Raw genomic sequence first — 15730 nt, forward strand, 5'->3', positions numbered from 1 at the left:
GCAGGCCTGGGTCAGCCTGGGAACCTGTGCCGTGAGGAAGCTGCTGGAACCCTGCTGGCCCACCTCCCAGCCGGACAGCCTTTCATCTCAGGGGGTGAGACCTGGGGTCTCGCTCCCGCAAACGAAAGAGCTGACTAGTCTCTTCGTCCAGGTGGTGGACGCCTACTACAAACAAGTCGCTGCTCCTGGGTCCAGCGGGGCCTCTTTCCTGGCCGTGTGCCGGGGGAAGGTGAGGCTGCCAAGGGCCTGGGTCCCACACTCATTGGCCCGTCAGGTGGCTATGTTGGGGGAAGCTCGCAGTGCGTGACCTGGGGCTGTGACATGGTGAGATGGGCCAGTCTGACCCTCTCCCCGGGGCCTCAAGTCCAGCAAGCGTGTGTCAGGACGGTGTAGTTCTCTTGTCCCTCGCTGGGCAGTCGTCCCCAAGCAGTGGCTCTTGGCATTGGGAGTGAGCGCCCCTCTCGGGCTGCGGGTGGGAAGGATGGCAGGGGGTTCTGCGAGTGTGAGAGGCCCTGGGGGCTGTGAATCCCACGGAGGGCCTGGCCCAGGGTGGGAGGCTTCCCTCTCCCTGCCCACATGTGGGTGCCTGTGCCTCTGAGGCTCTGGGCATGGGCAGATGGGGGGAAAAGAGTGCCTACTACCCCCCAGGCCAGTGAGGGCCTGGACTTCGCGGACATGAACGGCCGAGGTGTGATTGTCACGGGCTTGCCGTACCCTCCACGCATGGACCCCCGAGTTGTTCTCAAGATGCAGTTCCTAGACGAGCTGAAGAGCCTTGGTGGGCCTGGAGGCCAGGTGAGGGGCCACAGGCTTATGTGGAGGTGGGCAGACGGGACTGGAGGCCTTGTGACCGAATCCCCCCACCCACCCATGACAGCTCCTCTCGGGGCACGAGTGGTACCGACAGCAGGCATCCAGGGCTGTGAATCAGGCCATCGGGCGGGTGATTCGGCATCGCCATGACTACGGGGCCATCTTCCTCTGTGACCACAGGTGTGGCTCTCTCCAGCTTGCACAGGACCCCTGCCCTGCAGCCTCTTGGCACCCGCCGGGCACTGGTCCTCCCCTTGGCGCAGCTGGGTCTGGGCCTGGCTGGGGGGTGGGGTGGCGGGTGGAGCTCCCGAGCTGACAGCCGCTCCCGGCCAGGTTCGCCCAGCCGGATGCCAGAGCCCAGCTGCCTTCCTGGGTGCGCCCCCACGTCAAGGTGTATGACAGTTTTGGCCACGTCATTCGGGACGTGGCCCAGTTCTTCCGTGCTGCTCAGAAAACAGTGAGTCCCTGACGCCCAGCTGGCCATATGCTCGCGCCCTCCCCGGGGAAGGGTCTGTGCGGGACCCTCACCTCCCCGTGACTGTGCAGCTGCCTGTGCCAGCTCCACTGCTTGCTGCCTCGAGTCCGGATGAGGGACAAGGTGCTGTCTCAGTGGCCGTGCCGCCTGGTCCCCTCTCCGCCAGGAAAGCCAAGAGTCTGGACGTGCATGTCCCCAGCCTGAGGCGGAGACCCACAGGTGTGTGTGCCTGGGTGACATGGCAGGTGGGGGGCCCTGGAGGGCGGGGGCCTGGGGCTGGTGGCACTTGTGGCCCAATGACCAGAGTGCCTGGCTGAGCCCGAGTGTTGCTGGCGGCAGGGGGGACCGGACTTGAACCACGCCCCCTGCCACCGGCTCTCCTGCTGATGCCCGTGCCCACGCAGGATCGCCAGCCACGGGGGACACCGAGAGCAGCCTGTGTGTGGAGTACGAGCGGGCGCAGGGCCTCACGCAGCCGAGGCCTGTGGGACTGCTGGCCGCCCTGGAGCGCAGCGAGCAGCTGGCCGGGGGACCTGCGGACGAGGCCTCCCCCGGGGAGGAGGAGGTGCGGGGGCTCCAGAGACAGGCACACCCCCCCCAACTCTGCCACCTCCTGGCCACGCTGCGCGCCTGCCCTGCTCCCGGCTGTCAGCTGGGGCTCCCTCTATGCGGCCCCGTGGCCTCTTCAGGACTTGACATGGGCCGGTCGCTGTCCGGCTCCTGCCGCACCAGGGGCCCACCCTTTCTGGGACCCTGAGCCGTCAGGGGACACAGCTGCTCAGCCAGAGCCTTCACTCTGGCCGGACCTAAAGCTCCCTGCCCCTCCCTGTCTCCTGGGCCCTGGGTGAGCCCAGCCTCAGCAGGAGTTGTAGCCCTCCCCCTTGCCCTCCACGCCCTCCAGTCCCTGGTAACAGCTAGCGTCTGAGCCCGCGACCCGCAAAGGGGGGCTAGTGGTGCTGACTCAGGAGAGGGCCCTTCTCCCCAGCTGTGGGCCCCTGCAGTGTCCCAGGGGGGCTCTGGGGGCTCGGAGGGCGTGGCCGGGACCACAGTGTGTCACCCTCAGGCACAAGACCGCTCCGCTGTGTGCGTCCCCTGCACCAAGAGGCCTGCGCAGGAACAGAGAGCAGGAAGGAGGAAGATCAGGGTGGTCGGTGGCCGCCAGGTACGGGAGCCAGTGGCACGCATGTGGGACGGGGTGGGGGGCAGGAACCACAGGCTGCCTGGCTCCCCACACTGGCCCTGGAGCGTGTGGCAGGGGGCCTCCTTGCTACCTTCCCGGGGCACAGTGAGGCCCCGTGCCCTTGGATCCCCAAGGCCCGCACCGCCCCCGCCTCTGGCTGGAACGTGCGAACGAGCCTCTTGTCAGCCTCCTCTCTTCCGGCTGAGCCTGTCCCTGCGGCTCCCAGGACCTCCTTCCGCCCCGTGGTCTCCTGCTGCTCCCGGCATCTGGGCGGCTCCGTGCCAGGGCCCCGCCGCCCAGGCTCCAAGTCTGTCTTTCACTCGGTTTGTCTAGGGAGCGTTTCAGAGCCCCGTGGAGCTCTCAGCAGCAGCTTGTGCCCAGCCGAGTAGCACTGCCCTGTCCGACCTCCTTCACGTTGCCGGGCGCCACAGCGTGGCCCTGAGCTGCGGGGGCTCCCTGTGCTTTTGAGGCCCACACGCTTGTGCTCAGCTTCAGGCCTCGCATTTGGTGTTGCTTTTCCGGGAGAGTGCTTTTTGGGTGGCATGCCTGCGTCCGGCACAGAGGTCAGGCCCTGCCCCTTAGGCAGGTTTGGCGTGGGGCCGGCAGCCGGGCCAGCCCCCCCGCCCATCAGCGCTCACGTGTGGCTGCTGACATGCCCCGCTGTGGGGAGGGTCTGCTTCCCAGCCAGCCTCCGAGGAAAGCACTGAAGGGCTAGTGAGTTAGTCCGAGCCGGGAAAGCTCTGGAAAGCCCCATGCAGCACTTGCTTTGTCCATGTTCCTTGGCTTCTGGGAAGAACTGGGCAGGGCCGGGAGGGGCACTGCTGTCGGGAAGTGGGCAGGGTGCCAGGAGCCTTGGCATCGGGCCTGGACCCCTCCTTCCTGTTTTCCAGGCTTCCTTGCTGAGGGTCCCACGTCAGGGCACAGAGGAGGCTCAGGGATGTGTGAAGGCCCCCGTGGTCACCGAGTACCCCTTTCAGTGAGCTGACTGACCCCGAGCCGGGGCTGTCTGCCACGTAGGCGCAGGGGCGCTTGGCAGAGAAGCTGGAGGCCCTGGCCCTCGGGGGCAGGTCCACACGAAGCCTCTGCTGCTCCCTGAGGGGCGTGGCTGTGTTCACCCGAAGCCGCCCGATCCCTGGCCTCCCAGCTCGGCCCCGGAACTCAGCAGTCGCTCTTTGCGCTAGCGGCGGCCCCTCGGGGAGCACCGCAGCCCCGCCTGATGGCCCGTCTGTCCTGTCCGGCAGGAGGGCCCGGCCGCCGGTGCGCAGACAGGCAGAGCCAAGCTGTTCATGGTGGCCATGAAGCAGGCACTGAGCCCGGCCGGCTTCCACACCTTCACCAGGGCCCTGCGGGACTACAAGGGCTCTGACGACCTGGAGGCCTTGCTGGCCTGCCTCAGCCCACTCCTTGCTGAGGACCCCGAGAAGCACAGCCTACTCCAAGGTGCCCTGGGGGGCAGCACCACAGCTGTTGGGGGGGGCAGCAGGGTCTGCGGTGGTCCCAGCTCTCTAGAGAAGGTGGGGCCGGGTGGCCCAGGATCCCAGACCCCCCCCAGCTCAGCACGGTGGAGCCCGTAGGCCCAGACGCCCCTCCCCACAGGCTTCTACCAGTTTGTGCGGCCGCACCACAAGCAGCGATTTGAGGAGCTGTGCCTCCAGCGGACGGGCCGCGGCTGTAGCTCCCAGCCTGAGCTCAGCCTTCCTCAGAGGCCGTGGGCCCCGGCGGCGCAGACCCCCAGCGGTGAGCCGGGCCCTCAAACCCATCCCCCGAGAGCAGGGTGGGCAACTGCTCGTGGGTCTCCCCCTGCCCCCTGCCCCAGTACGTGTGGCCCAGGCCCAGCCCTTCGTGAGTCTCGCAGGCACACTGGGACGGCACCTCTAGAGCCTGGGAGCTCCTGTCCCCATTCAATGGCTGAATCCTGAGCAGGGACTTTCTCAAGGACAGGTGTCATGGGGACCTGGCTTAGATCCCTTTGCCCCCAGGAGGGGACCGTCCAGTCTGAGAGTCACCTGTCTCCTTTCTGGGCTCGGTGTCCACTGGGGTGTGTCTCTGCCGGCCCCCTACCAGCAGTTGGCTCTGGTTTGGGTCCCGCTTCTGTGGTCTGAGGACGATTGTGGGTCTCAGTCTTCCCTTGGACAGACCTGCCTTCTCCCGGGGAGGCACTCCACACCCTCGGGGCCCAGCTGGATGGCTCCTTGTGTGTCTGTGTGCCTTCAGGAGGGAAGGCGTGTGACCCCAAGCTGACCCTGGCTCGGGGTGCAGCAGGACAGCTGGACCCTGGACAGCACCTGAACCAAGGCAGGCCCCACCTGGCCCCCAGACCAGCCCCCGCAGGTACCCGTCCCTGAACCAGAAACAGAACTGAAGACCCTCGTGGGGGGCACACTGGTTCTGCAGCGGTTCCCAGAATGCCCGTGGAGCTCTCTGGGCCCCCAGAGCCCTGGCGTGGTCTAAGACCTGTTACCTCCTCACCAGGAGAGCCCAGCAGCCGCCCAAGGGAGGGGCCTAGAGCCCCCGGGGCAGAGAAGCAAGGCCAGCCTGCTGTGAGCGCCTACTTGGCAGATGTCCGGAAGGCCCTGGGGTCCGCAGGCTGCAGCCAGCTCCTGGCGGCACTGACCACGTACAAACAGGACAGTGACTTCGAGAAGGTGGTGGCTGTGGTGGCCGCACTCACAACGTCCAGGCCTGAGGACTTGCCCCTGTTGCAGAGCAAGTGGCCGCAGAGGGAGCTTGGCGGGGGGAGGTGGGGGAGGGGGGTGGGGGTGGGGCTGATCCCGACCCCCGCCCCCGCAGGGTTTGGCATGTTCCTGAGACCCCACCACAAGCAGCGTTTCCGGCAGACGTGCGCAGACCTGATGGGCCTGGCTACCCCGAGCACAGGTACTGGGGTGCCCGGCCCCCAGGAGGGGAGCCCCAGCGTGCCTCCCAACCTCGCCCACAGCGCTCCCGAGCCAGGTAACCGAGCGTCCCCCAGCCCCACTCAGCCCGGCAGGCGGAACCGCAGAGAAGCCCGTCAGACTGGCTGGTCTGTCCCCAGGCGCCCCTCAGTGCGAGAAGCGTGGGACGACCCAGAGCAAGATTTCCGCCTTCCTCACGCCCAGCCAGCCCCCCAGCGCCCCCCTCAGGCACGCCCCGTCGGAGTGGGGTAGGTCTCGGGAGGGGCCGCCGGGGATGCTGGCTGCGGGGGTGGGGTGGGGCGGACAAGCCGCGCGAGCTCACGGCGGCCCCCTTGCCGCAGGCTTGGCCTGCCCTGGCTGTGGGGCGGAGGACACGGTCCCCTTCCAGTGCCCCTCCTGCGACTTCCACCGCTGCCAGGCCTGCTGGCGTCCGCTCCTCCAGGTTGGCAGTGGGGCCCTGCAGACCTCCAACAGCTGTCCCCAACCTGGTCGCCCGGGGTGTGGGGGGCGGTCTGGGCAGCGGCGTCTGGGCAGCACTCCTGCGTCTCCACAGGCTTCTAGAACATGCCCGGCCTGTCACGCACCCGCCCGGAAGCAGAGCATCACGCAGGTCTTCTGGCCAGAGCCCCAGTGAGTGTGGAGACCCCGGGGCCGGCTGACAACCCTGTGGACATGGGCCTCTCCACGGGGTCTGCGCTCACCTAGATGCCCTGAAGCCCCCCCCCGCCAGGGTCTGGGGCAGGTTGGCTCACCTCCTGTGCCTCTGGGCTGGTGGGTGGAGCGTCCGGAGCTCCGCTGCGGAGTCCCGAGCCCAGGACAGGAAGCTGGGGGGGCTGTGTGCCCCCGCTTCCTCTGCAGGCCCAGTGTGTGGGCAGTGGACCTGCTTTTAATCAGATGACCGGCTGCCTAATAAAGTCACTGACACTGTATCAGGGTTTGGCGAGGGGCCTGAGGGTGCTGGGAAGATGTGAGCATCTGAGTGGGGTCCCCCTCCCACCTTGTCGGCGCATGGGCACGCTGAGCAGATGCAGGACACCGGAGGGGAGCAGAGCCTGGGGCTCCCCAGCGGATCTGGTGTGGGGAGCGCCCTCCCAGGCCCGGTCCTGGACTCTGTTTTCAAGCAGGCTGGCGCCAGCCGAGAATAAAAAGGGGCTTTCTGGGGAGGGAGGGGCCATGGGGGTGGTGACGTGGCTGAGAACCAGGACACGCAGGCCCCTCGGAGGTGATGAGCCCTCCCCCAAGGGCGTGACAGGGCCAGTCTATATAGGCCACCACTGCACTCCCAAGTCTGAGTGTGGGGCGGCAGCGGCTGGGGGGGGGGGCTGCCGGTGGCTGGGCACGCCGTCCCAGTGTCCCCACCGCTTGGCACTGCGGGAGGCCGAACTGCTGCCCCAGGGAGGGCCATGGGGACACTGGAGAAGTGGGGCCTGCCGCCCCTGACCTTGCTGTGGGCACTGCCCGCCCTGCTGCTGGCTCTGGCCACACACGCAGCGGGTGAGCTCACCTACCCGTGGCGGGACGTGGAGACTCAGGAGTGGCTCGTGTGCAGCCAGTGCCCCCCAGGCACCTTCGTGCAGCGCCCGTGCCGCCGGGACAGCCCCACGATGTGCGGCCCGTGCCCTCCGCGTCACTACACCCAGTTCTGGAACTACCTGGAGCGCTGCCGCTACTGCAACGTCATTTGTGGGGAGCGTGAGGAGGAGGCGCGGCCCTGCCAGGCCACTCACAACCGTGCCTGCCGCTGCCGTCCCGGCTTCTTTGCACACGCCGGCTTCTGCCTGGAGCACGCACCTTGCCCGCCTGGCACCGGCGTGGCTGTCCCCGGTGGGCAGCAGGACTGGACGGGGTGGTGGCGGCCCAGAATGTTTGCTGCCACTGAGGACAGCAGCCCAGTTTCCCCTGACCCTTTCCTCCTCTCTCGTCCCCAGGAACCCCCAGCCAGAACACGCAGTGCCAGCCGTGTCCCCCTGGCACCTTCTCAGCCAGCAGCTCCCACTCAGAGCCGTGCCAGCCCCACCGCAACTGCACCGCCCTGGGCCTGGTCCTCAACGTGCCAGGCTCCTCCTCTCATGATGCCCTGTGCACCAGCTGCACGGGCTTCACGCTCAGCACCATGGCGCCCGGGGGGCCAGGTGAGATGGGCCGGGGGAGTGGGGAGTGGCAGGGTAACAGGGTCGGGGATTGATGATCCCCTCCCCCACCCCGGAGGGAATGGAGTCCCAGGGAATAAACTGCTTTCCCAAGGTCACACAGCAGTGCTGTGGCATCTCAACCCCACACCCCGGGGCCCCCGGGATCCACTCATGGGCAGGGACTTCCCTTGCTGGGTGTCCCCCAGGGCACGTGGAGGCCCTCACTACTGCGTCCCAACTCCCCTGCAGGGGCTGAAGAGTGTGAGCGAGCGGTCATCGACTTCGTGGCTTTCCAGGACATGTCCTCCAAGAAGCTCGTGCGCCTGTGGCAGGCGCTGGTGGGCCCGGAGGCCCGGGGTCCCGCAGCCCCGAGGGAGGGCCGTGTGGAGCTGCAGCTGAGGCTGTGGCGGCAGCTCATGGAGCTCCGGGATGCGCGGCCTGGGGCGCTGGGGGTGCGGCTGCTGCGGGCGCTGCGCGAGGCCAGGCTGCCTGGACTGGAGCGCAGTGTCCGCACACGCTTCTGGGCGCACTGAGCCCCTGCCCCTATTTATTCTCCCGAGCTTTGGTGCCATGTGGCATCACCCCCACGGCAGGCACCACAGTACTCTCAGCCAAGCTTCTAGGCTCCTGCTGCACTAACAAGGTTTATTTTTATGAAGCTGTTTGTACAACGTCGTGTGAGCCTGTGTGTGTCTACACGGTGCGCAGCGGGCACGTCTGGTGGGGACGCCAACCCCCCCCAAGCACTCTCAAGCTCCACGCACTTCCTCTGGCTGCTGATCACCCCAAATGAACAGACCCTCGGTGGGAGGGAGTGTTAGAGACGGCCAGCAGGTAGCAAGTGTGTCCCTTCCAGGTGTGGGCACCGTGGCGACCCCGAGGCTCATTCCATGACCCCCTAGGTCATGCTTGTCTGCGACAGTATGGAGGGAGGGCACAGCCAGTATAGGGCTCTTGCAGTGAACAGGACCCAGCTTGGCCCGGGCAGCAGAAGCCCATGCCCTGGGCCGCCAGGACACCCGCCCCACCCCTCCACTTGAACTCCATCCAGTCCCAGGACACGGGATTTCCCAGGAGGGAAGGCTGGGTGCGACCCACCACCTTTTCTGGGAAACAGGACTTTTCCCCCTCAGGCAGGCTCAGAGGAAGGCTGGACTGCACCAGGGGCAGCCTGGGGAACTCCCAGCCTGTCCCATGGGCCCCGGAGCCCTGTGGCTGCCCCCCCCCAGCCAATGAGTCACCTCACCTGCATCCCCCCCCTCCCCCCAGCCCTGACTCAGCCTTTCTCAGCAACCATTCCCAGGGTCCCCGCCAGGGACCAGACCTCGACAGGAAGCCACTAGGTCCCCAGCTCTGGCTCAGCCGTTCCCATAGAAGCAGGAAGGCAGTGCCCAGGTTGGTCAGAGCTCCAGCCTGGGGACCTGGTGCTGTGGTCACTGTGCCCAGCCAGCCGGGAGTCCCTGGCGAGGGCTGGGTTCCTGGAGGGGCAATGGACAGCACAACTCAGACCGCCATCCTCCTGGACACAGTCCAGCCAGCAGCGACGGACAGCTCTGGCAGGGGCCACGCAGGCAGCGGCCGGAGGACTTGCCGCACCCAGAGACCCGGCTACCGGGCACACGCTTGCAAGTGGGTTTTGAGACTGCTTGTCCCCAGATGGAATGGGAACCCTGCCCTTCACCCCAGCTGGGAATGAAGGCCCAGCACAGCACCAACCTGGGCTCCATGGGAACCCAGCCCACCTTCCTGACACCCCCACTGTGCCCTCCTCCACCCCCTACACTGGCAACTGACTGTCCCAGATTGGTGACAAACACGCACACACAGGGGACAATCACTCCTTCCCCTCCTGCTGGGGATCCAAAAGAAGTGACGTCCTGTGCCTTGTTCTGAGGGCCCAGAACCCAGGGCTCTGCTGGCCTCCAGCAAAGTGGGCCAGGTTTCCGTCCCTCAAGAGGACACCAGCCCCCAACCCATCTCCAGGGCCAGAGGGGATGGAGGCTGAGGACAGTCATGACCCCAACAGCCTCCTCTGTGGGGGCGGCTACACAGAGCAGCTCCGAGAAAGCCCGTTTCCGGACTGGACCCCTGGGAAAAGCAGGTGGGGCTGCTGGGGCACACACCCCCAGCAGTCCCGGCAGGGGTCACGTGGGGGTCCTGCTGCCCTGATCCCTCGGCAAAAGTCTCCCGATACCTACACTTGCACGGACACAGGGACAAGTTTGTCTAAGAGAAAACAAAGCAAATTGAAGAACGGAAAGCAAAGCAAAGCCGACCCCCAGGACTGGCGGCGGGGAGCCCGCAGGATCGCCCCGCGGGCACTCAGGGAGGAGTCGTGGGCACCGGTGGCCAACAGCCACGCCTACGTGATGTCCCTCTGCCGCGGCGGCCGGTGCACGTTCCGCACGACGCACTTCACCATTCCACTCGATGCCCTCACGCACCCCTTTGCTGTGGAGACAGCAGGCATGAGGGGGTGGGCCGCTCGGGGCCCGCAGCCCCCGGGGCGAGGGCCCCCCACTCACCCTGTGAGAGCCGAGCAGGCCTGGGTCAGGCAGTCGCGCCTGCCGATCTTGGAGCTGCAGTCGCTGAACGCAGTCTTGATGTCGGGGATGGAGAGGCAGGTCTGGGAGAAGGGGAAGCAGTGAGGGGCGGGGGTGCCGGGGCCCTGCAGGGAGCACCCTAGCCCAGGGGCAGGACTGGTCTTAGGGGCAAGGGGCCGGGCTCGGGGCTTCTCTGCCTAGAGGGCTCCTGCAACAAGTGGCCGGGGGAGAGGACGGAGCGGTGGCACGGGCGGCCCACAGGACGCGAGGGGCACAGGCCAGTGACCTCCAGTGCCCCCGACCTGAAGGCACAGAAGCTGCAGAAACAGGCCCCGCAGGGCACCACCCCCACGGCCCGAAGCAGCTGCTGCCCCGCAGACAAGCCAGGGTGAGGATGGGATGCGTCCCGCACAGGATGTCCCCACCGCGCCGGCACCAGGCCAGGGCGGACGGAGAGGCCCCGCTCAGCCTCCCGCGGAGAGAAGGCCCCGCGCACCCTGGGAGGGCTCTGCTCACCCGGGACACGCGTGGCTTGGGGTGTCCAGGGCAGGCACCCTGTCCCCCAACCCCCAGTGATGGGGCCCCCCGACTCTGGGGACCACACCTGGGGGCGCTGGGAGAGGCTCACCTCAACGTCCTGCTTGTTGGCTAGCACGAGTATAGGGACGCCGTCCAGTGCCTCGCTCGTGACCATCCTCTTGAGGTTATGCGGACGGTGGCGGTGAGCGCCCACACGGAGAGGCCCTGCCACCCGATCCGTAAGTGCTTCCACTCCTGCCACGGCCCCCGCCCGCTGGGGTGGACCCAACCCCCGGCCAAGGCCAGCTCCAGACACACGGGATGGGCAGGATGGCCCTGCCTGCTCCGTGGCCCCCTTCCAGCCCTAGCCGGGTTGTACCCACCAAACGCTCGCTTGGACTCAGACAGCCTCTCCTCGTCCGTGGAATCGATGACATAGATGACGCCGTGACACTCTGCATAGTACTGGGGAGGGGAAGAAAGGGGGTGCTGGGCCACCCCTGCACTCGAAGGCCTTTCTGGGGAGCGTCCAGGGAGTGGGAAGGTAGGACAGAGTGGCGACGCAGCCCTAGACTCCTTCAGTGTGGGCCTGCTGACCTTGGGCAGGGGGTGGCCAAAACCCTCTGTCCACTTCCCGGGTGTCGTGCCCCCAAACTCCACTTCAGCATTGCTTCTGAAAACCACCCATGACTGCTGGCCTGACGGTGGCTGGAGGAGAAGGACAGGACTTGAGCGCTGGAGCCCAAACCAAGCTGGTCCCCACACAGGTCTGGAAGCAGGGGGAGGGCACTAGCCAGGTCACGTGCCAGTGTGGACAGCAAGCCCGGTGGCCATACCACCACTGAGCTACAGAAAGGCCACCAAGGGGAGAAGCAGGGCTAAGGACAGAGCCAGCAACACGGAGCTCTGTGTGCTGCACTGGGGCCAGGACAGCGCTCAGCCCCGGGCACGCACAGAGCAGCGGGACCAGAGCCCAAGGCCTGGGGAAGAGTTCTGTGCAGACAAAACCGGACAGATGCACCAAGTGGGGCATGTGAGGGGGATGGAGCGTGGGACACGGGGGCGCAGCTGTGCCCATGGTGAGCCCAGCGCCTGCCCCAACCAGGAAGAAAACCGGAAGCAGGCACGTCACTGAGCAGACCACAGGAACAGCAGCACCGCGGCCCCGTGGTCACGAGCGCCCGGAAGCCGGAGGCGCCCACACGTCGCACACAACGCAACGGCGCGCCGAGCACAGAACTCAGGGAAGTTCTCAGGGTGGAACCGGGGCCTGCCGACGTGAGACAGGCTTTCCTACCTGCACTTGCTGCCCGGCACGCGCGGCCACCCAGGGTCTGCAGGCCACAAGTCACACACATGGTGACTTGTGCCCAGTGGCGGGGGCCTGCAGGGGCTCTGGGCAGCAAGCGGTGGGGCGATGGGGGCTGGCCGACCCGACAGCAGAGGTGTCTGGCCGACCCGACAGCAGAGGTGTCCGGGCGGGCAGGGCCACTGCACGAAGCCGGCAGCAAGGCTGGGGCGAGGGTCACCTCACAAGCCCTGCAGCGCGTGACCCGGCCAGGCAGACGGGCATCACATGACGGCCTGGCACCAGTCAGAGCAACCGGAGCTGGGCAGCCGGGGCGGAGCCTGAGCAGGACCAAGAGCACAGCAAGCGGCCTCGACCCCAAGGCACCCTGAGGGCACCCTCACCCGTGGCCACATGCTGATCTTTCAGACGTGGCCTCGAGGAACAGAGGCCAGAAGTGCTCCCTGTGCCAGGCACGGCAGTCCCCCGTCTCATCTGTGTGGGAAGGGGTGGCCCGAGGCTGGTACGTGGACGGACCCACACGCAGCAGCACACAGCCTGCCCGGAGGCGGTGGGCAGAGGAAGGTCCACCAGTCGTCTGCCTGGGACGACACGCCGGGCCCAACCAGCGTCCTGGCGCCAGACTGCGCAGGGGGACCAGGGCCCAGCCCGCGGCACCTGGGAATCATGATGCAGCACGACTTCTATTTCCCATCCAACCTGGTGACCCACAGGGGGCTCTGCTGCCCCTCCTCACAGCTCTGGGCCCTGAAAGGCTGGGGGTATGGTCACCACCAAGGCACCCCTTCACTGAAGGCTCAGCGAGAGACCTGCGGGGACACAAACCCTGGCTGCCTGTGGGACGCACTAGGCACCGTGGGTGCAGGGGCCAGCAGAGACCCTGGCCTGGCAGGGGAGGCAGGGCGCCCGCTCCACGCTCCACAGGGGCCGGGAAGCTCCCGAGGAACCCAGAAGTCAAGCAGAGAAGGGGCCTCTTGGGAGCCACCGGCAGCAGCCAGGGAGGGGGACGCTGCCAGCGGCAAGGCTCGTCTCCCTCTTCCAGCCTGGCCTGAGGAAGCAGCCCCGGAGGAGCCAGGGCTGGGTCACAGCTGTGGGTGCAAGGGCGGGCAGTGCGCCCAGGGCACGGACCTGTTGCCTCCTGCAGCACCTACTTGAACCAAGAGCCCCCTCCCCAAATCACAGCTGCCCAGGGCAGCCCACCGTGGTGCCCCACCAGGTGGCAGGAGTCCTGCTTAGCCTGGCCTAACGGGACGCAGCTGGGAGGAGCCGTGCTCCCCAGGGATCCCCGCTGGGAGCCACCTGAGCTGACCCTTGCCCTGGCCCGTCCACGTTCTCCCGGCTCCGCTCCCAGGAGCTGCTCCTCAGCACGCCCCCCACACCCCCCACTCCATCTCAGCATCTGCTCCGGAGACCCCGGTCTGGGACACAGCGTCAGGTCCCGTTCCGCTCCCCACACGAGTCTTTCTCGGTTCAGAGGAGCAGGCCCCAGCCTCGCTCTGCCTCGGTCCAGCTTAAATGGCCAGAGAGTCTGCTGGGGGCCTTCTCGCCACCAGAGGAAGCCCGAGCAGAAGACGTCACTTCAGAGAAGACTGGGAGGAGGTGACGGGGTCCCGGCTGCCACAGTCACAGCAAGACTGAGGACCTGGGCGCTCAGCCCTACGCACACTGGCAACTACTAAGTGCCGGGCGAGCCTGCCTGCACCCCCTGCACCGGGCCGCGTGCACCAGTCCCGCCAGCGTGGGGCAGGCACACCCGTGCTCCCCGGTGCTGGGTACACCAATCCACCAGGATGGGGCGGCCCAAGGCGGGGGCTACGTCCGTCCAGCGCACGGCCGGATCACAGGGCCCAGCACCAGCCGAGCTGGCATGACCACAGCGTGTGGGAGAAAAGCATCACACTGGGGGTCCCAGAAATGCCCCAAAATTACGTCAGGGAGGAGGCAGCGGCTATGGGCCTCCGAGGACACCCTCTCCTGATGGGGCAGAGGCCGCCACAGAGGACAGGTCCTAAGGCAGAAGGGAGAGAAGGGGCCCAGCAAAGGAGACTCAGGCCCCGGTCCCGGTGGTGACGCTAAGCACCCTGCAGGCATGGCTCCTTCCCCACGTCCGCTTCCTCAGCCGTCGTGTGTCTTGTCCCGGGGGTGACTGCCAGCAAACCTCTAGGTCCAAAGGGACCAAGCGTGTCCTTGCTCTTAGGGGAAGGACACGGGAGCTGGAACAGAACCGGGGGGCAGCCTCAAGAACAAAGCGGGCGACAAAGTTGCTCACGGGGAAGAAACAAGGGGCCTCTGTGGCCTTCCCAGAACAGGAGGAACGATGGGGGTGTGTCACCTGGAGAAAAATGACCCAAGGGACAGGCAGCACGTGGCTGGGGACGCTGCGTGGTGAGTGTCTTACCTTGTCCCACAGAGACTGCAACTCTTCCTGGCCCCCTAAGTCCCAAAACATGAGGCGCGCCTTCGCCACGTCCACAGTGCCTACTGGGGAGAGAGGAGGACGGCTGAGGCCGGGGCCCTGGTCTCCAGTGCGTCAGCTCCAGGCCCCAGAAGAGGGAGGAGCCACTCCCGGGGCTGCCGACCGTGGGGCCCATGGGAACTGCTGACCATCCGCCTCAGGTATCGGCCCCACAACCCGTGGCCCTAAGGGACCGCCTTACTGTTCAGACCCACGGTGGTCGTGATTTTGGACAAACTCATCCCCTTGTAGTTCCTGTTAAAACGGTTTTCGACTGTTCCAAGAACGTCTGAAAGAGAGTCAGACCCCATAGATAAGTAAGGGCTGGATCCTTCCAAACCTAGTCGCCAAACCTCCAAACATCCCTCCCTGGGTCTCCCCTACAGCAACTTGAGAGGACACTGGCTCGCGGCCTTCCGCGGGGCTCGGATTCTGTGCGGATCCCCAAGGCCCTCGGAGGAGTGGTGGCGCGATCAAGCACCTACCGTCTTGCCGGCATTGTCCAGGCCCAGGATCAGGATGCAGTACTCGTCCTTCTGGAACATGTACTTGTACAGGCCCGACAGCAGCGTGTACATCCTGCCAGCGCGGAGACACGGGCCGTGGGCCGGGGGGCGGGCCGGCTTCGCGCTGACCCCGGGCACCCCCATCCCCGCCCCCGAACTCGCCCCCCATCCCCGCCGCCAAGCTCCTCCCCGGGCCGCCCCCATCCCCGCCCCCGAGCTCCTCCCCCGGGCACCCCCATCCCCGCCCCCGAACTCGAACTCGCCCCCCATCCCCGCCGCCAAGCTCCTCCCCCCGGACCCGGAACTCCTCCCCGGGCCGCCCCCGCCCGGCTCCCCGCCGTCGCTCTCACTCCGCACCCGCCCCTCCCCGCGGACCCAGCTTCCCGGAGGCGGAACAGGTCCCGGTCCCCGTCCCGGCCGAGACGTCAGGTTTCCCCGAGCTCGGCGGCGCCCCCGACCGGCCGCGCCCCCCGCCCGCCCCGGCCCCAGCAGGTGCCCCGCAGACTCCCAGCGGGAACCCCCCGGCGGCTTTCAGAAGCCGGGCTGCGCGGGGCTGGAGGGGCGGCGGCCCAGAGGCCGAGCGGCCGGCAGGGGGCGCGGACCGGCCGCGGCGGGAGGTCGCCTGGGCCCCTCACGCGACCGCCGACGCCCAGCCGGACACCGAGTCTCACGGCGGAGCCCCGTCTGCGAGTCTCCGCCGCGCCCGCGGGCCCCCACCCGCCCGGGAGGAGGCGACTAGCCCCGCGGCCTACCTCGCGCCCGTCCGGGCCACGGAGCCGCCGCGCTCCTGACCGCGCCGACCTCCGCTGACCGCGCGCTGACCTCGCGCGCAGCCCGACGGGACGCAGGCTGGCGCCCGCGGAGGACAAAGCCGTCCCGGCGCTCCCCGCGCTCCGCATCCCGG

General features: G+C 67.4%; 3 protein-coding genes across 9 annotated transcripts in view; 2 read left to right on the forward strand and 1 right to left on the reverse strand.

Moving 5' to 3' along the window:
* The window catches only part of RTEL1 (regulator of telomere elongation helicase 1), a 30972-nt gene extending 24681 nt beyond the window's left edge, over positions 1–6291 (forward strand). For 2 of the 7 annotated variants that reach the window (XM_047746113.1, XM_047746114.1), the window contains exons 22-35: positions 152–229; positions 649–795; positions 878–993; positions 1147–1270; positions 1360–1507; positions 1693–1853; positions 2352–2450; positions 3710–3908; positions 4065–4205; positions 4683–4799; positions 4941–5174; positions 5259–5420; positions 5503–5804; positions 5916–6291. In XM_047746113.1, the coding sequence (XP_047602069.1) occupies positions 152–229; positions 649–795; positions 878–993; positions 1147–1270; positions 1360–1507; positions 1693–1853; positions 2352–2450; positions 3710–3908; positions 4065–4205; positions 4683–4799; positions 4941–5174; positions 5259–5420; positions 5503–5804; positions 5916–5996 (2109 nt within the window). In that variant the 3' untranslated portion in view covers positions 5997–6291. The remainder of the gene's footprint in view (positions 1–151; positions 230–648; positions 796–877; positions 994–1146; positions 1271–1359; positions 1508–1692; positions 1854–2351; positions 2451–3709; positions 3909–4064; positions 4206–4682; positions 4800–4940; positions 5175–5258; positions 5421–5502; positions 5805–5915) is intronic. The other 5 variants (XM_047746118.1, XM_047746117.1, XM_047746120.1 and 2 more) reach the window with 5 other exon arrangements.
* On the forward strand, positions 6257–8169 carry TNFRSF6B (TNF receptor superfamily member 6b). The gene is made up of 4 exons (XM_047746138.1): positions 6257–6680; positions 6725–7186; positions 7291–7494; positions 7744–8169. Exons 1-4 carry the CDS (start codon positions 6257–6259, stop codon positions 8025–8027), a joined length of 1374 nt encoding a protein of 457 aa, XP_047602094.1. The 3' UTR covers positions 8028–8169.
* A 1546-nt stretch (positions 8170–9715) lies between these two features.
* Positions 9716–15727, reverse strand: ARFRP1 (ADP ribosylation factor related protein 1). The gene is given in 10 exon segments (XM_047746144.1): positions 9716–9916; positions 9918–9945; positions 10020–10120; positions 10666–10736; positions 10940–11021; positions 14264–14346; positions 14523–14588; positions 14591–14609; positions 14806–14904; positions 15579–15727. Coding segments are annotated over 10 exon segments (756 nt in total). The 5' UTR covers positions 15726–15727; the 3' UTR covers positions 9716–9856.
* Positions 15728–15730: the final 3 nt, after the last annotated feature.

This window comes from Lutra lutra, chromosome 9 (assembly GCF_902655055.1).
Source record: "Lutra lutra chromosome 9, mLutLut1.2, whole genome shotgun sequence".
In the NCBI taxonomy this organism is placed as follows: domain Eukaryota; kingdom Metazoa; phylum Chordata; class Mammalia; order Carnivora; family Mustelidae; genus Lutra; species Lutra lutra.